The sequence below is a fragment of the Postia placenta genome (genome assembly GCF_002117355.1).
Source record: "Postia placenta MAD-698-R-SB12 unplaced genomic scaffold POSPLAscaffold_14, whole genome shotgun sequence".
NCBI lineage: Eukaryota > Fungi > Basidiomycota > Agaricomycetes > Polyporales > Adustoporiaceae > Rhodonia > Rhodonia placenta.
The window spans coordinates 8,735-28,737 of record NW_020169845.1 but is presented as its reverse complement, the minus strand read 5'-3'; the positions used below and the strand labels follow the sequence as shown (position 1 = coordinate 28,737).

Here is a 20,003-nt window from a genome sequence, read left to right as displayed (position 1 = left end):
GCCTAGCACCTGGCGAGTCCACCCCGTTTTCCACGAATGGCTTCTATCTCCCTACTTGGAGACGGAGATCCATGGTCCGAACTACACGAGGCCACCCCCTGACCTTATCAAAGGCGAAGATAACTACGAAGTCGAAGCCATCATCAGACACCGAGAGAACAAGAGGATGCGACACCGTGAATACTGCGTCAGGTGGAAGGGTTACTTAACAGCCGATGACTCATGGGAGCCCGAAGCGAACCTGACTAGGACGGCTGATGAAGTGTTGGCAGAGTATAAGAACAGGAAGGACTTGAGCTAAATCGATAGCAGCTCTACCCAGTCGCTACTTCCCCACTCGCACCAACATGTCTTCCACCCTCTCGTTCCTCGACCAGTTCAATGCCCCCTCGACCAAAGGCGGGAAAAGGCTCTCAATCTACACCCCTAAGCACACCCACGTTGGCGACAGCACCTTGCTGACGCTCCTTCTCAGTAATCCCACCAACGTTTTCAACAAGCTCAAAGCCCACAACCCCGAGGCAACCAATGCCACCGACCGCGCTGCACTAGAGGCGTATCTCTCCGCCCGCTGCGAATACGACGAGGCTGTCAAGGCAGCCGACGAGGCCATCGACCACCACAAGCGGCTCCTACGCCAACAGGACGACCGCGTCCTCACCGAGCTCATCCGGCTCAACAATCTGAAAGTCGCCCATCGCTTTCAACCGCTGATAGGTGCCAAGCCCCTCTGGGCCCCGATTCACCTCTTTTCGGCAGTCGCATCCCGCCCGGCACTTCGACTCAGTCTCCCAACACTTTGATTTCGCCTTCGACACTCTTCAGCACCTTCGACGGTGCACAACGCCTACTCAAAGCTCGACACAGTCGTCTCGATGCCTCGCGCGTAGATCCCGGGACATCTTCCGCATTCGGCGAACAATAGGGCCACTTGACGCCGCTCAGCCAAAGCGCGCGCTTCGCTACATGCCACACCGATGTAGCCGGTCTTTCCCGATTAGGTATCGAACCTCGCGGCATGCCTTCACGACGGCTACCGGTCCGAAGTGTCTCGCATGGTTCTCTCCATCTCCACGTTCGGCATGATGTCACTCTACCGATGGACTTGGTATGTGCCCCTCGGTGAGGCAGCTTCTTGAGGAACAATGCAAAGCCCCTTGTACCAGTGTGCCACTTTCGATAGTCATAGTGTCCTGTGTAGTATAAAATCTGTCATACTTCTCTCTAAAAATACAAGATCTGGTTCCCCCCTCGAGTTCAGAGCTCATAAGTCGAGTTCGCCCCGCGTCTAAGCCTTGAACTGCGTCACTTCGTCCCTCACTGCATAACCTCGAAATCTCGTCCACTGCATTTACTCATCGATACTGTCTCGACAAACCCTTCGACTTCGACTATTGTCGAAGAAACTGCGAACCGCGCCCTAGCTAAGTCCACCCTTCGAGTCATGTCCCTTCCTTCTACGATACATCGAAGAGCTCTGCCGAGCTTCGATCATCTCCGCTAACCACCCACAGCCTCCGAATAGCTTCGACGACGTGTCGAAGCCACCTCGTACCTTCCCCATCGTTTGTAGCCTTTTCCAAGGGCGTTTTTGGTGTTCACTCGAACCGCGGGACACCTTGCTGCTAACTCCCCTCTCACTAAGACTATAATCCGTCTCTCTAGTCCCTTTAGGTTGCACCCAGGTTAGGGGTTAGGGTTTCGTAGGTCGTATCATTTCTGGAGCCCACTGCGAGGGGATCTCAGGCAAGAATTCGCCGCTTTTGGGTTTCCAAAAACGTCTCCAGTAGTCACCCGCTCGCAAGCGCGTGAGGCTGCTAGCCGCAGCGCCGCCGAGAACCTCGACAGCTCCTCTAGAACGCAATCGACTCCCTCTCCAACCATTCCTGGTAACTTCGACCACGACAAAGAAAACGAGATAGACCAAGAACTCCAGGATGACTTCGACGAAGAACCAATCCCTTCGACTGCCGAAGAACGCACGTCGTCCCCCGAGCTTCTAGGCCTCACTACTTCCGACTACGACATTTCAACTCCTGATCTTTTCAAACAATCCAGTTCTTCGCCCGAACCCGAGGATCCCATCCCATCTACTTCGAATCTCGGACTCCTGACTCTGTCTTCTTTTCGTGCCCACGCACAGCCATCCATCGCATCCTCTTCACAACTCTCAGTCATACCTACATCCGAACTGGCACCTCCGCCACCCTTGGCACCTTCGAACGCAGCTTCGAACTCCAACCCCGCACCGCCCGCACCTACGATTCCTTCAACTACTACCTTGTCCTCTTCAAGCCCAGCTCCTACTAACACTACAAACATGAGTCAGAACACGAACACACCATTGATGCCCCTGCACGGTCATTCGACGGCACCAAGCTTCGACCTGTCGGAAGTCTGCTCACTTTGGCGTTACTTCCAGGACCTCGAGGCATTGTTCACCCGGTGTCAGATTACCGACGAAGCAGCCAAGAAACAGTGGGCCGTTCGGTACCCTTCGATCGACGTCACTGACTTATGGGAAACCATCGAGTCCTTCATCGACGTAGCCAAGAGCTACAACGACTGGAAAGCTGACGTACAAGCACTCTATCCTGGTGCCGACGATACAAGAAAGTGGTCGCTGGCGGACATGGATCAGCTCATTGGAGAGCACGCTCGTATCGGGATTCACAACGCGGCAGACCTAGGCTGCTATTACCGCGACTTCATGGCCATTACAAAACATCTCATCGCACAGCACCGACTCTCCACTATCGAACAAAGTCGCACATTTCTTTGAGGATTCTAGCCAGCGTTGCTCACACGGCTCGAGACCCAACTACACCTCAAGCACCCCGATCACTACGCCGACGACCCATACACCATGGCAGAGATTCACGCTGCGGCTACTTTCATTCTACACGGCACATCAAGCACACCTACGACAGCGGCGAACCAAGCTATCGCTTCGACATCGAACACTTCGACAACGGTGCCCCCCGGGATGATCAAGACCGAAGACATCTTGATGATCATCGAAAGCCTGTCGAGGACGATTGCGACACTTATTCAGCCGACAACGCATGCTACACACAACCACGCCCCCGCACCGAGACAACAAGCTGCCGTCCATGTCCACGAGAACAGCGGAGTGGAACAGATGTGCCACTACTGCGGCAATCATGGCTGCAGGGTAGGCACCTGCGAGTTCGCGGAGATCGACATTCGGGACGGCAAGTGCAAACGGAACACCGAAGGCAAGATCGTCCTTCCAAACAGAAGTTTCTGCCCCCGCACTATCCCTGGTCTCACAATACGAGATCGAATCTACAAGTGGCATAGAAGAAATTCCACAGCACCCGCCACTCTGACGATGCTCTTCGAGATCGACGATCGCTCGACTGTGCAAACATTTGCGCTCAACACCAGCAGCAGGATCGAGGCGCTCGAACGAGAACTCCTTCAGCTTCGGAAGTGAAGGGAGGTCTTCGACGGTGTCGAGATTCTACAGCGGAAGAAGCCTACGACGCCCGCCATCCCGAAGAGTGCGGAAGCCTCGGGATCTGGTACGTCGAAAGGAGTGGCGGCACCCTCGAGCACTTCGACAAACACGGCCCCCCCTCCGACGATACCAGCAGCAGCACCCGCGCCGTCTTCCTCCTCGCCTACGCAATCCACGTCTCATCCTATTACTACGTCCGCTCCCCCAGCACCACCAGTACACCCCTTCGCAAACGCTCGCGACGCAACCTACGCCCCACCGAATGTTCGAAACTTCGCAACTCCGCTGAAACCCTCGAACGACAAGGGCAAGGAACCAGCGTACAAGACCATCGTCCCTGTTATCCAGCCGAAGCTCGCCGAGGAAATCTTCCAGCGTTCAATGAAGTCGCAGTTCATCACGCTGACCCCAGAAGAGCTGCTGTCGATCGCGCCTGACGTTCGAACCAAGTACCGCGACGCCGTCACCCCTAAGCGAGTCTCGACGGAACCCGTTGCGTCGGCCCACATCGTAGAAATCGGCACCAACAAGGTGACGGCCGTCAACCAGCTCACGCAGAGTGTCATCAAGAATTTCGCCGACGAGAACCAGACCATTACGATCCTCTGTCCGAACACCGGCGAAACCGTCACAATTCCGACGTACGCGCGAGGAAGATCGCAAAGCCGGCAGCATCCTCTCGGGTGTCGCAAATCGCATTTTCTCGCTTTGAGGAATTGATTCCCCATGATCAAGGAGAAGCCGCGCTAGTCACCGACTATGATGGGGTAGAACCAAGTATTTCCTTCGTCTCTCCGATTGATTCCTCGACTCCGAATGCTGTTTCGTCACTGTACCTCTCCACATGCACCTCCATTTCTTCATATTTGCAGTCTCTTTACGCCTCAGACAGTACAGCTTCTAATGCCGCTCCGTCAAACGCTTCAATGTGGGCTTTGACTCTTCTATTCTCAGCTCCATTTGCTTCGACTCCGCCAGCTCCCGTTCCGACGAAGTCCATCTCACAGTTCTCCAACTCAATTCTTCCCTTTCCTTCGACAACATCGACTTCTACCCCCTCAACGCACAAGATCCTCGCCGCGACAAAGAAGAAATACAAGCCTATCGCTCTCAAAACCCGACCCGTCCTTGGTGCCGTCCCCGAACAATTTCGAATACTTCGAGACATGAAGGGCAACCCTCTCTCCATCATGCCTAAGCTTTCGACCGACCCCCCACCGTTCAAACCTACCGGTCGGTACACCCTCGAACACTTCGAAGCAACCGATAAGCTTCACGATGGCGACTTCCTACTTCCCGAAGAGTGTCGAGTCCTCCACCACTTCATGTGCTTGCACAACGAAGCCTTCACATGGACTGACGACGAGCGCGGATGCTTCAAGCCCGAGTACTTCCCTCCCATCAATTTCCCCGTCGTTCCTCACACGCCCTGGGTGCAGAAGAATATTCCCATTCCGCCCGGGATCTACAACGAAGTCTGCGCGGTGATCAATCAAAAGATCGCCGCCAGAGTCTACAAGCCATCGAACTTGTCGTATCGATCACGGTGGTTCTGTGTCGTCAAGAAGGACGGTAAATCTCTTCGACTAGTCCATTCCCTCGAGCCCCTCAATGCAGTCACGATCCAACATTCCTGTCATGACTTGGTACGGCGTCTAGCCGTTTTTTAATTTTTTCCTTTTTGCGGGCTCGAACCCGCGACCTCTGTACTACATGCCTGATATGGACGCGTCGTTATCTACTGTACGATCAAGATTAGATAGGACGGCAGTGCACGGCACAGCTCGGGCTCCGCTGACACAGCCGCTCTGACTCACCGGCCCCCAGGGCCGCGTCAGCATGCTGCGCACGGACCAGCTGCGCACAGACCAGTGCGCACAGCCTGCCCTTATCTCCCCATGTATATAAGCCGGCCTCTGCTGCCCTAGGGACCTCAGTTTCGACCTCTTGTCCCTAGGTCAGTAAGCCTCCCTTTGTATCTTTTCCTTACTTCACTAACTAATACATTTACTTGTCCCTAGCCTTAGGTTTGAGCGTTGCTCACCATCGCTTCGGTAAGATCTAGTCGGATGCCCCCAGCCTTCCAGTTTTCTCTAGTCGCTTGACCTCAAGTCGCGATATTAGGTCGAAACTCCCCAAGCTGCCGGCGTCCCCTCGGGACCCCTTATATTCACTTTCCTTTCCCATAGGTCGGGTGGTGCGCACCCCTACGGTACATTACGATACGTAGATAGCGTACATACATCGCCACCACTTAGGGAACAAAATCTTCAGTACCTGCACTTCAGTGGGCGATACTTGTCCTCACGGACGCGGGGACTAGGTTCCTGCTGCATAATAGTCAAAAGCAGTACTGGGCCCCACGTGAACTGCGAACCCTATTGTCTTCTCGGGCGCCGTAGCGTAAGCTAGTATAGCACGGCCATTGTAGTACGCGCACCTCCTCGTCCTCCCCCCATCCATCGTGGCTGCCTGTCAAGGCCAGGTTCACGCCTTCGACTCGCAAGATCTCATTGACGTCTACATCCCAGACGGCCCTGAGACTGTCCTCTATCGTTGCGAGCAGCAGCCGTGCCCAAATCGGACACCCCGATCGATCGAGGAGGATTACCCTCGTTACAAGGCCATCTGACGAGCGCAACATCCGCTCGGTCCCCGCAGCACCCTCACGTCTCGATCTGCCTCACGGCATTCCTGCCCTGTCTCCCCCAACTCCCGACTTCCTCAAACTGTCGTCGCCGGCCCAAGTGAAGTACGAGAAGATCTCCCTCCAGACCCTGCGCCAGAGCCTGAGCCTGAGGAGGGTGCAGGTGAAGAAGGAGTCTCGGAGTCCGAGTCCGAGAATTCTGTTGGGTCCGCCTCGCCGACAGTGCTCACCCCCACGTCAGCAGTCCCTGACGTATGTAACCCCCCCACCGAACTTTCTCCGGTGCCTTCACCGCCGACTCCGCCGAGAGGCCACTCGAGCACTCGCTCCTCTCGAAGTTCGACCAGCGGAGGGCCACCACAGATGCCTCTGCCCCCGCAACGTCCTCTGTCCCCCCCGACGCCGATAATGTCGTCCCCTGCAGCCGCCCCCGATAAGGAGACTTTGAAACTCCTCCTCCCGCTCCGATACGATGGCAAGACCGTCATCGAATGCAACCGGTTCCTGTCACAGCTGCGCATTTACTGGCTGGTCAACACGTCGTTGACTACCATCGAGCTCAAAGTACAGGTTGCGCTCAGCCTACTGGACGGTGATGCCCGCACCTGGGCCACCCCCTACTTTGCCCAACTCGCATCGGTGCAGGTGGGGGTGCAAGGGGCCATGACCCCGTTCGCAAATGAAGTGGCCTTTGCCGCCGCCTTCAGGGCCCGCTTCGGAAATCTCGACGACGAGGCGGCAGCACAAGTAGAGCTGGCGAAGCTCTGCGCGGACAAGTCGGTCCGCAAAAAACACACTGCCGCGGAATTCTCCGCGCTGTTCAAGGGTCCGGCGGACCGTTCCGGGTATGGGGACCTGGAACTACGCGACAAGTACCTGAGCGGCATCCCCTCCCGCGTCTACCAGAAGATCGAGCTCGAGACCTTCACCACATGGCAAGAAGCTGAAAAGCGCGCCACCGAGGTCGAGCAGATCCTCGACATCAGCCGGGCCCGTCGGCCCGAACTAAATAACTTCTTCTCGGCCCAAGGTCGAGAACGCGGTGGGGCACGTGGTGGTGCACCCCAGTCACACGGAACTTCGGCTAGCATCAATGCGGCCGTCGGAAAAGGAAACTTCCCCGGCACCTGCTTCGGCTGTGGGAAGCAAGGGTACCGACGCTTCGAGTGCCCCAATTGTAAGGACAAACCTTACACAAAATGCGCCGACGCGTGGGCTACGGTTGCCTCGGGCTCCACCCAGGCTGCGACAAGCGCCCCCGTCACGACAACACCCTCGGCAAGTATAAGTGCCGCTTCAGCGAAATCCGAGCAATCAGAGCTGGCGGACTTAATGGCACAGGTGAAGTCGATGCGCGAGGAGCTTGAGCACTATCGGGCAATGAAGGAGGAATCTTTTTGATCCGGTCCGCGCTTCGTGCCGCACAGGTCGGACCGTGTAATAATAATCTGTACAATGTATTGGCGACCGCAAATGTGTACAAATTGGACCATGGGTCCCAGCATTTCCACATCCCGGTGCGCCTTGAAGGAGAAAGACGGCACAAAGATATAGTTGCAATGGTGGACAGCGGAGCCACCACGAAGTTTATCAATAAGCGATTCATTGAAGAAAATAAGGTGCAAACGCGGAAATTAAAAGAGCCGATTCCGCTGTACAATATCGACGGCACCCTAAACAAAGACGGAAGCATCTCGGAAGTAGCAGTACTACAGATGCACATAGGAGAACACGTCGAGAAGACGGTGTTCACGGTCACGGACATAGGTCCAGAGGATGTGATCGTTGGGTTGGATTGGCTGTGAGAGCACAACCCTGAAATCAATTGGGAGTCAGGCTCCCTGAAATTATCACGATGCCCTGAGACGTGTAGTGCCAGGAAGACTGGCCAAATGGAGCAAGCAGCGACTGCGCGTGATACGGGGGGCAGGCCCACGGTGTGCAGGCGTTTGCCGAAGTCCAAACGGTCGGTCATAGGCGCCTGCCGGAGCAAGGTGCTCCCGGACTTTGAACCCAAAGAAGATTCGGCAGAAGTAGAATGGGATGAGGCCGACTTGATCGAAGCCTGGGAGCAGGGTGTCACGCTTCCCGGCGCTCCTCAGCTGTTCATCGCAGCAGGGCACACGTATTCCCAGCTGTTCGCTGAAGAAGAGATCAAAAAGAAGGTCATTAAGACCGCCGAGGAGTCGGTGCCTAAACAGTACCACGAGTTCCTGAATGTCTTCTCCAAGGAAGCATCAGAACGGTTACCCGAAAGGAAGCCTTATGATCATGCGATCGAACTCGTGCCCAGCTACTCGACGTTCCACTCAAAAGTGTATCCCCTGTCAAACAACGAACAAGAGGAACTGGACAAGTTCCTAAAGGAGCAGCTAGCGAAGGGCTACATACGGGAGTCGAAATCACCCATTTCGTCCCCCTTCTTCTTCATCAAAAAGAAGGAAGGGACGCTTCGACCCGTGCAGGACTACCGCCGCTTGAATGCTATCACGGTCAAAAATCGCTACCCTTTGCCGCTGATCGCTGAGATGGTAGATAAGCTCCGCGGTGCCATGCTTTTCACAAAGTTCGATGTCCGATGGGGATACAACAACGTCCGGATCAAAGCCGGTGACGAATGGAAGGCGGCCTTTGTGACTAACCGGGGACTGTACGAACCCCTGGTGATGTTCTTTGGCCTCACCAATTCCCCCGCGACCTTCCAAGCAATGATGAACGAGATCTTCCACGATCTCATCGTCGGTGGCAAGGTCCTCGTGTACCTAGATGACATCCTCATCTTCTCCACCAACAAGGAGGAGCATGAAAAGGTCACACGCAAGGTGCTGCACCGCCTTCAGGACAATGATCTGTTCCTGAAGCCTGAGAAGTGTAAATGGAACGTTCCCAAAGTCGACTACGTCGGCTATGTGTTCGGTGGTGATGAGGTAGCGATGGATCCCACGAAGCTAAAAGGAATTAATGAGTGGCCGGTACCCCGGAACAAAAAGGACGTCCAGAAGTTCCGGGGGTTCTCCAATTTCTACCGCCGCTTCATTAAAGACTTCGCTAAGATCTCGTGACCACTCGACCGGCTCACAGGGAATGACCCGTGGCATTGGGGTGAAGAGGAACAACATGCCTTCGACGAGCTCAAGCGGCTCTTCGCGACGACTCCAGTCTTGGCGCTGTACGACCCTAATCGGGAGACGCGCATTGAGGTTGATGCCTCAGGCTATGCCACTGGCGGCGTGTTGATGCAGAAGCAGGACGATGGCAAATGGCACCCTATCGCCTTCAGATCTCATGCTATGGACCCTGCCCAGTGTAACTACGAGATCTACGATAAGGAGATGCTCGCGATCATTGAGGCACTGGACGATTGGCGCCACTATCTCGAGGGGTTACCCAATCAGTTCGAGATCGTAACTGATCATAAGAACCTCGAATACTGGCGCACGTCTCAGCACCTCACGTGTCGTCAAGCGCAATGGTCACTGTTCCTGGCTCGCTTCGACTTCCGCATCACACACAAGGCTGGAACATCCAATGGAAAGGCTGATGCCCTGTCACGACGATCAGACCATCAGATCGGCGATGAGGACGATAATACCGATCAGGTAGTTCTCAAACCGGAGCGCTTCCGCATCGCCTCCGCCAGACGCGGTCATGCCTCAGTAACAGCCGATCAGTCGCTTCTGAAGCACATCCGGGAATGTTCGGAAAAGGATCGGGAGGTGGCCGAGGCACTTGAAAAGGTGCAGGACCTCGGGCCGCCCCGGCTTCAAAGGGGTTTTGAGGAGTGGAATGCCAAACAAGGGCTTCTGCTGTTCCGCGGATGCGTGTACTGTCGCGACTTGAGGTCAAGCGACAGGGGAATACCTAGAAGCGAGGGGCGTTCGACTGGTTCTCACTGAAGCGATGGTGAGCGAGGCTCAAACCTAAGGCTAGGGACAAGAAAGTATATTAGTTAGTAGGGTAAGGAAAGAATACAAATGAGGGCTTACTGACCTAGGGACAAGAGGTCGAAACTGAGGTCCCTAGGGCAGCAGAGGCTGGCTTATATACATGGGGAGATTAGGGCAGGCTGTGCGCGTTGGTCTGTGCGCAGCTGGTCCGTGCGCAGCATGCTGACGCGGCCCTGGGGGCCGGTGAGTCAGAGCGGCTGTGTCAGCGGAGCCCGAGCTGTGCCGTGCACTGCCGCCCCATCTAATCTAATCGTACAGTAGATAACGTCGTGTCCATATCAGGCAGGTAGTACAGAGGTCGCGGGTTCGAGCCCGCAAAAAGGAAAAATTAAAAGACGGCTAGACGCCGTGCCAACTCGTGACATTACCCCCCCCCTCAACGGCGCATGACCTCATGCGAGGCGCCCTTGCCCATCTCCCACCCGGAGTGGCAGCGTGCTTCAGTCAGCGGCGAAGGCATTGGCTGGAAGTTGAGACCACCAAAGGTAGCGGCGTTGAGTCGACAAGGGGCGTTTGGATTCTTCCGGTGGAAGTCGGCTATGAGGGCCGGCGCATTGGCAACATTGCGCGCCGGTTCCCATGACGTATGCGAATCGTCATAACCCTTCCACTTGACGAGGTACTGCAGCTGACGCCGGAAGATCCGCGAATCCTTGATCCGCTCAACCTCGTACTCCTCGTTGCCTTCAACCTCAATCGCAGGCGGTTCCTCCAGCTCCCGGCCCGGGATATCGCTACGTGTGTACTTGCTAAGCAAGGAGACATGGAATACCGGGTGCACCGGCACCGACTTCGGCAGGACTAATTCATAATCCAAGTCTCCGAGCTTTCGCCGCACGGCATATGGTCCAAGGCGCTTGGGACTAAGCTTCTTGCTCGGCTGTTTCAGCTTAAGGTTCCGGGCATCAAGCCAGACCTTGTCCCCCGGCGCGAAGATCGGAGCCTCCTGCACGTGCTTATCGTAATACACCTTCATACGCTCGGCTGACAGCTCGAGCGCAGAGCGCGTGTCATCGCAAATCTCCTTCAGGATTTTGAGCCAATCAGCGGCCGCAGGCATTGCAGACATCGGATTGATCCGCACTTGGATCTCAGGATGGTACCCCTGATGCAGGAAGAAAGGGGAGTGCCCGGTCGCGGAGTGAACTCGGTTGTTCAGTGCAAACTCCGCAAGCGGCAACTGCTTTGCCCAGTCATCCTGCCTGTGGCTTGTGAAAGCACGCAGGTACTGCTCGATCTCCTGATTCCAGTGCTCAGTCTGGCCATCTGTCTGAGGGTGGAACACTGTGGACAGCGCCGGCTCGATTCCCAGACCCTTGTACACCGCGTGGAGATATTTCGAAGCAAACTGGGGACCTCGGTCTGATATGACCTTGGCCGGGGCCCCATGATGCTTGAACACATCGCGGATGTATAGGTCTGCCGCACCTTCTGCCGTCAGGGTCTCATGACAAGCCGAGAAGTGGACCTGCTTTGTGAAGCGGTCGGCGGTGACCAGGATCGAGTCGAATCCATCAGACTTTGGCAAGCCAACGATCATATCGGTCGTGATGATCTGCCACGGGCGTTCGGGGATCTTATTCGGCTTTAGCGGGCCCTGGGGTTTGGCTGGGAATGTCTTGGTATGGTTGCACACGTCGCAGGTGCTTACGTACTCATTAATGAATTTAGACATCCCAGGCCACCAGTAATTCCGCGACACGAGCTCCAGGGTTTTGGCACGACCGCCATGTCCGGCGATCGGTGAGTCGTGGTGGATCTTGACTATATCCCGCCGGAGCTCCGCGTTCTTTGGGACGTACACGCACCCGCGGAACAACAGAAGCCCTTGTTTGGCATTCCACTCCTCAAAACCCCTTTGTAGCCGGGGCGGCCCGAGGTCCTGCACCTTTTCCAGGGCCTCAGCCACCTCCCGATCCTTCTCCGAACATTCCCTGATACGCTTCAGAAGCGACTGATCAGCTGTCACCGAGGCGTGACCGCGCCTGGTGGAGGTGATGTGGAAGCGCTCTGGCTTGAGAACCACCTGATCGGTGTTATCGTCCTCATCGCCGATTTGATGGTCTGATCGGCGCGATAGGGCATCAGCCTTTCCATTGGACGTTCCGGCTTTGTGTGTGATGCGGAAGTCGAAGCGAGCTAGGAACAGTGACCAGCGTGCTTGGCGATGCGTGAGATGCTGAGACGTGCGCCAGTACTCGAGGTTCTTGTGATCGGTGACGATCTCAAACTGATTGGGTAACCCCTCGAGGTAGTGGCGCCAATCATCTAGTGCTTCGATGATTGCGAGCATCTCCTTATCGTAGATCTCGTAGTTCCACTGTGCCGGATCCATCGCATGGGATCTGAAGGCAATGGGGTGCCATCTGCCATCATCCTGCTTCTGCATCAATACGCCGCCAGTGGCGTAGCCCGAGGCATCGACTTCAATGCGCGTTTCTCGATTAGGGTCGTACAGCGCTAGAACTGGAGTCGTCGCGAAGAGCCGCTTGAGCTCATCGAAGGCATGTTGTTCCTCTTCACCCCAATGCCACGGGTCATTCCCTGTGAGCCGGTCGAGTGGTCACGAGATCTTAGCGAAGTCTTTAATGAAGCGGCGGTAGAAATTGGAGAACCCCCGGAACTTCTGAATGTCCTTTTTGTTCCGGGGTACCGGCCACTCATTAATTCCTTTCAGCTTCGCGGGATCCATCGCTACCTCATCGCCACCAAACACATAGCCGACGTAGTCGACCTTGGGAACGTCCCATTCGCACTTCTCAGGCTTCAGGAATAGATCATTGTCCTGAAGGCGGCGCAGAACCTCGCGTGTGACCTTTTCGTGCTCCTCTTTGTTGGTGGAGAAGATGAGTATGTCATCTAGGTACACAAGGATCTTGCCGCCGACGATGAGATCGTGGAAGATCTCATTCATCATGGCCTGGAAGGTCGCGGGGGAATTAGTGAGGCCAAAGAACATCACCAGGGGTTCGTACAGTCCCTGGTTAGTTACGAAGGCCGCCTTCCACTCGTCACCGGCTTTGATCCGGACATTGTTGTATCCCCATCGGACATCGAACTTCGTAAAGAGCGTAGCGCCACGGAGCTTGTCCACCATTTCGGCGATCAACGGCAAGGGATAACGATTTTTGACCGTGATCGCGTTCAATCGGCGGTAGTCCTGCACGGGTCGAAGTGTCCCTTCCTTCTTTTTGATGAAGAAGAAGGGGGACGAGATGGGCGACTTCGATTCCCGTATGTAACCCTTCGCTAGCTGCTCCTTGAGGAACTTGTCAAGCTCCTTGTCACGAGTTGGTACGGCGCCTAGCCGTTTTTTAAATTTTCCTTTTCGCGGGCTCGAACCCGCAACCTCTGTACTACCTGCCTGATATGGACGCGTCACTATCTACTGTACGATTAGATTAGATGGGGCGGCAGCGCACGGCACAGCTCGGGCCCCGCTGACACAGCCGCTCTGACTCACCGGCCCCCGGGGCCGCGTCGGCATGCTGCGCACAGACCAGCTGCGCACGGACCAACGTGCACAGCCTGCCCTAATCTCCCCATGTATATAAGCCGGCCTCTGCTGCCCTAGGGACCTCAGTTTCGACCTCTTGTCCCTAGGTCAGTAAGCCTCCCTTTGTATCATCTTCTTACTTACTAACTAATATATTATTCTTGTCCCTAGCCTTAGGTTCGAGCCTAGCTCACCATCGCTTCGGTAAGATAAGTCGAACGCCCCCAGCCTTCCAGTTTTCTCTAGTCGCTTGACCTCAAGTCGCGACAATTCCGGTGTACCGCCGACGCTTGAATACCTTGCAGAACAATTTGGAGGAAAACCATGCGGCGGCATGCTCGACTGCTACGTCGGCTACGATGAGCGACTCATCGCCAAGTCTTCGAGAGATCTAACAACGTTCCAGACACCCTACGGAGCCATGCGCCTAGTGACACTCCCGATGGGTTGGACGAACTCAGTCCCGATCTTCCACGACGATGTCACCTACATCCTCCAGCGCGAGATCCCGCACATTATGGTGCCCTACGTCGACGACGTTCCCGTCAAGGGTCCCGAATCCGACTATGACGACGAGCGGCTCCCTTTGAACCGCGGCATTCGACGCTTCATATGGGAGCATTTCGAGAACATGAACCGCGTGGTCACTTGAATGTGCTACGCCGGAGGTACCTTTTCAGGAGTCAAGAGTGTCCTCATCGCTCGAGAAATCATGGTGGTAGGACATCGCTGCACTCCTCAAGGACGCCTCCCCGACGACTCTCGCGTTGCAGCAATACGCAACTGGGGTCCATGCGCTACTCTATCCGACGTTCGAGCGTTCTTTGGGACCATCGGCGTCGTTCGAATCTTCATCCGTAATTTCGCTCATCGCGCCGATGCGCTCGTACGCCTCACGAGGAAGGACGTCGAGTTCGAGTTTGGTCCGGAGCAGATTGCGGCGCAGGAAGACCTCAAGGATGCGCTACTCTCATCCCCTGCACTCCGAGCCATCAATTATGAGTCCCCCTCTCCCGTCATTCTCGCAGTCGACACGTCGTTCATTGCAGTTGGATACCACCTCTGCCAGTGCAACGAAGCCAAAACGCGAGTCCGTTACTACAGCAGATTCGGCTTGACCACACTCAACGATCGCGAATGAAGGTTTTCGCAGCCGAAGCTCGAGATCTACGGCCTGTTTCGCGCACTATGATCCCTTCGACTCTACCTGATCGGCGTTCGGAACCTCATCGTCGAAGTCGATGCTCGATACATCAAGGGTATGCTGAAGAATCTGGACATCGCCCCAAGCGCAAGCATCAACCGGTGGATTGTCTCGATTCTCACCTTCCATTTCACGCTAGTCCACATCCCCGGTACAATGCATGGCCCCGACCGCCTCTCTCGGCGCACCGCTCAACCCGGTGATGTCATCGAAGACGAGGTCGATGAAGAGTTCGACGATTGGATCGACCAGATGCATTCTTTTGTTCACCAGATTCAGCCTCTCCCGTCCAGCCCTTTGCTCGCCATCTTCACCAGTGACAGAGCCGAGGACAGCTCAGATTTCAATAGGGAGGAGGATAGCTACGAGCTAGTGCCTCGATTGGAGCAAGCGCAACTTGCAGATGCAAAGCTCGACGACGTGCTCAAATTTCATCGAATGTTAGCAAAGCCCGACGGCATCTCCGAAAGCGTTTACGAAGGATTCATCAAGTACTGCATGCAATTCTTCCTCGACAACAACACCCTCTGGCGCAAGGACAGTCACGGAGCACACAAGCTAGTCGTCAAGCCCGGCAATCGCCTTCGAATACTTCGAGAATGCCACGACCGCACCGCGCATCGAGGAATCTATGCAACCCGAGCCTTCATCAATGAGCGATTCTGGTGGCCGTTCCACTACGCCGACATCACCTGGTTCGTTCGATCGTGCCATATCTGCCAGTCTTGACAAGTGCGTCAAATCCTCATTCCTCCGACCGTCGCAGTACCCCAGCCCCCATCTTCGTGAAAATTCACATCAACACAATGCACATGCCGGCCTCAGGCGGATACTGTCATGAGTTGGCATATGATCAGCATATATACCTCCGGTCAGATGTCAAGCCAAGCTTGACATTGCACCCTTTTGGTGTAGAGGTTATGATGTGAGACCGGCGCATGCATGTAAATCCTTACAAAATGTCAAGCTTCAAGTGGTCGAGGGTTCAACTCCCCATGTGAGCAGACATTTCGAGCAAATTCACTAGAGGTCACATGTGATATGTGATTGCTTGGCAGTGAAGGGGGCTGGTGTCTGAGGTCCAGATGGTCAGGTGACCGGACTTCATGGGGTCCTCCTGAACTCTCAGAAGATCATCAAGGTTAAGCCAGAGTTGGTAACCCTTGGGGTCAGGGTATTATATGGATCCACATGAGGTCATGTGCCCTGGGAGGGGGATAATGTCATGAGTTGGCATATGATCAGCATATATACCTCCAGTCAGATGTCAAGCCAAGCTTGACATTGCACCCTTTTGGTGTAGAGGTTATGATGTGAGACCGGCGCATGCATGTAAATCCTTACAGATACAAGTACTTGGTCCAAGGTAGATGCTCGCTCACGACTTACCCCGAGTTTCGAATGCTTCGAAAAGAGACAGCAAAGGCCCTCGCCAACTGGATCTTCGAAGACATCCTCTGTCGATGGGGCGCGCTCAGCGAGATCGTCACCGACAACGGTACGGCATTCATCAAGGCGGCCAATTACCTTTCGAAGAAGTACCACATCAACCATATTTGAATCAGTGGATACAATTCGAGGGCGAACGGTCTCGTCGAACGTCCGCACTTCAGCACGCAACAAGCCTTGTTCAAGACAGCCGACGGAGATGAGAAGAAATGGTCCCAAGCTGCGTATTTTGTATTTTGGTCCGAGCGCATCACGACTCGATGACGCATGGGCTGCTCACCCTATTTCGCTGTTACGGGCACTCATCCGCTCATTCCTCTCGACATCATCGAAGCTACGTACCTGCAACCACCACCGACTTCGGTCCTTTCGACGACCGATCTCATTGCCTGTAGGGCCATTGCGCTTCAGAAACGCGTCGAACAAGTCACCGAACTCCACTCGAAGGTCTACGAAGCATGTCGAACGGCAGCAATTCGCTTCGAGAAAGAGCACGAGCACTCAATCCAGGATTTCGACTTCAAGCGCGGAGCCCTAGCGCTCATACGCAACACGAAGATCGAGAAGTCCCTCAACCGCAAGATGCGCCCGCGATATCTAGGCCTCCTCATCGTTGTCTCGCGCAACAAGGGCGGCGCGTACATCATATGCGAACTCGACGGTACAGTCCTCGATCGACCCATCGCAGCCTTCCGCGTCATTCCGTATTTCGTGCGCAAATCCATTCCAATCCCCGAAGATCTCGAAGATGTCTCGACCGAGCGTCTTCAAGAACTCAAACTATCGAATTCTCTAGGCGACGACGACAATGATGAAGTCGAAGAAGCCGAAGAACGCGACGAATAGAGGTTCTTCCCTCTTATTACTTGTACAACACGATACGTACTTTCTTCTCTCCATTCCTGCTCTCACGTTACGCGATATGTTTGATTTTCTCCTACGTTCCAGACCATCCCTTGTACGAATACCTTCGATTCAACTCAATAGTCGCAATATCATTCGAAGTTCTACGAATGCTTCGATTCGACCATTGCGTGGAGGCTCACCTTAGACGAGTCCTCCTAGGCTGTGATGACAAACTGAGCCTATATTTTCATTAAGTCCATTTTCCCTCACTACGAACATTTCAATTTCACCTTCTATGTCTATCGATCATATTACGACTTACTTCGAACACACTTATTTTCATTTTATCACAAAACCTATAAACCCACCTTATAGCTTGATGGTAAGGGGGGGAGATAAACACTTAAGTGTGGGGGAGGTAATGCTGTTAAGCGCAACAGCGAAGTGAATAGAACTGGGGGACAGAGTGCCCCAGGATGCTGCCTTATATACATGAGGGAAAACCCCCCAGGGACCGGTAATAGACCCCTGGTACCTAGCTGGGTAAGGATTACTAAGTATCATGTGCTCTATGATGTCATAGTCTGGCCCTGCCCTGCCCTGGGCCTAGGGTCCAGAATTGACCGGCCTATGGCCTAGTGCCTGAGCCTAGCTCCTACCTATGATGTCAGAATGATGTCATGGTCCAGACAGAGTCTGGTTTCTATCTAGAAAAGGTCCAGCATCAGAGTCCAGCCTGATGTGTCCAGAACAAGATCATGTGTCGCTTATTTAAGCGGATAACCCCTTAGATATGCAGCTGTACCCATATGCGGACGGATAAGTATGGATAAGTCCCTATACCCTTTGATATGTCCGCAGAAATAGCGGAAAAATTAGGTAAAATTAGGGAAACTGTGACAGTACCCCCGCCTCTAGCTTCGAGCTCCGTTTGAGAAGTTTTGACCATTTGACCAGTGAAGTGCCTTTACGCTTTGGTAATCTCGAGATCACAATCGGCTATACGCTCAATAATGAGCTGAGCAATGGGGTCGCCTTTGGCAATCTTCAGCTCAGATGGTCCGGTGTTGGTAACAACAACCTTGACTTCGGCTGGGTCACCCCGCTCGATAATGCCTTTGATTGCTCGGATTCCTTTGGCTAATGGATTCCCTACTGGAGTAATTCTCCCGTAGGTGCCAACTGGTAGTTGTATCCGGATTCCTGTCGGAATCTGCAGTGTTGCGTTACTGGTGACTTCCTGGTTTTGACTCGCATACAGTTCAAAGCCTGCTGCTGTATTGGTCTTTCTCTTGGGTTCCTGGCCTCCTTGTAGCTCAACTCGAAGTGTTGCATCCCTTTTCAGGAGAGCAAACACCTTGTCATCATTATCATGGAGCGACCTAATTGCATGCGGGTGCGCATCGTGATATTCCTTGATGAGTTCCTTCGAGCCTTTGAGGTTCGCAACTGGTTCCCATGTATCCTCGTCGGGAGTGGTATTCTTCCATCGTACGAGGTACTGAAGCTTGCGGTAGTGCTGGCGAGAGGATAAGATCTTCTCCACTTCCCATTCTTCATGACCATCAATGATAACCGGCTTTGCAGCTGGTCCTTTCTGGCCTGGGATTTCCGCCTCGTGGTAGGGTATAAGCTTACTGGCGTGGAAGACCGGATGTAATTTGGTCAACCTCGGTGGCCATTTCAGTCTGAAGGTGACTGGAGAGAGTTTTTCGACAATCTCGAAAGGCCCCGAATACCGTGCATTGAGTTTTCGACCAGTGGTTTGGTAGTCTCTGAGGTCGAGTAAGACCTTGTTGCCCACCTTGAAGGGGACTTTCTGGACTCCTTGGTCGTAATACCACTTCATACGCTCGGCTGCCAGTTTGAGAGCGGCTTTCGCCTGCTCCTGCGCTTGTTGTCGGTTCCAAACAATGTCATTGAGGTCGCTTCTTTGCACCTTCTTTGTAAGTGTTGGACCTGCCCGTGGATGTCTGCCGTATTCCAAGAAGAATGGTGTCTCCTTGGTGCCCTCATGCGCTGCATTGTTATAAGCAAACTCAGCAGAGCTAAGTAGCCTTGACCAGTCATCGAGTTGATAGTCGATGTAGCAGCGAAGATATTGCTCCAGAACTTGGTCGACTCTTTCAGTCTGACCATCAGTCTGTGGGTGGTACATGGTGGACATGGTGGACTCTATCCCTAGTAGCTTACACCATTCCTGGAACAGTGTAGCCGCAAACTGCACACCTTGGTCAGATATAATCTGGGATGGTAAGCCGTGAAGTGGATACACCCGATTGTATAGCAATTCTGCTAGATCCTTTGCCGAGAACTCGTTTGTTATTGGATAGAAGTGAGCCCGCTTTGTCAATCGATCCACAACCATACAAATGGCATCATGCCCATCTGATTCTGGGAGCTGAGTGATGAGGTCGACGGTCATAACTTCCCATGGCCCTTCCGGGACACGGTTGGGTTGTAATGGTCCATATGGCTGCTGCGGACGATTCTTCATCCGTTGACAAATGTCGCAGCCGGTCACATACTTCTTAACAAATACCGACATGCTAGGCCACCAATAGTTGCGTGAGACGAGTTCATATGTCTTCCACCTTCCGGGATGTCCGGCAGAGGGGAGATCATGATGCATTTGAACTATACGCCTACGCAAGTGGTCCTGCTTGCTGTTGGGGATACTTTGCCACGATAAAGCAACATTCTATTCTCATAGTTCCAGTCCACAAGGGACTTGCCGAATTCTCTAGGACCTGACTTCAGCAATTGCTGATAATTCTTGGTCACATCGTCATGTAGGAGTGCTTCCTTCACTTCCCTCAGGAGTTGATTGTCGTTAACGGGCGACTCATGGGAGGCCTCGACTGCATTGATTGCAAAAAACTCCGGTTTCAACAAAGTTTGATCCCGATTATCGAGGTTCACCCCTCCTC

The 20,003-nt window shown here is 54.1% G+C and overlaps 2 protein-coding genes across 2 annotated transcripts; both read right to left on the bottom strand.

The window, feature by feature from the left end:
- Nucleotides 1-1,420: 1,420 nt before the first annotated feature.
- POSPLADRAFT_1152486 (hypothetical protein) lies at nucleotides 1,421-4,050 on the bottom strand (the record flags this gene model as incomplete). The annotated part of the gene is made up of 5 exons (XM_024486658.1): nucleotides 1,421-1,668; nucleotides 1,795-1,961; nucleotides 3,141-3,487; nucleotides 3,508-3,647; nucleotides 3,801-4,050. 5 exons carry the CDS (start codon nucleotides 4,048-4,050, stop codon nucleotides 1,421-1,423), a joined length of 1,152 nt encoding a protein of 383 aa, XP_024335231.1.
- A 1,143-nt stretch (nucleotides 4,051-5,193) lies between these two features.
- On the bottom strand, nucleotides 5,194-6,279 carry POSPLADRAFT_1152801 (hypothetical protein; the record flags this gene model as incomplete). The annotated part of the gene is made up of 4 exons (XM_024486689.1): nucleotides 5,194-5,225; nucleotides 5,302-5,437; nucleotides 5,925-6,032; nucleotides 6,205-6,279. Coding segments are annotated over 4 exons (351 nt in total), but the record flags the coding sequence as incomplete, so codon positions are not given.
- Nucleotides 6,280-20,003: the final 13,724 nt, after the last annotated feature.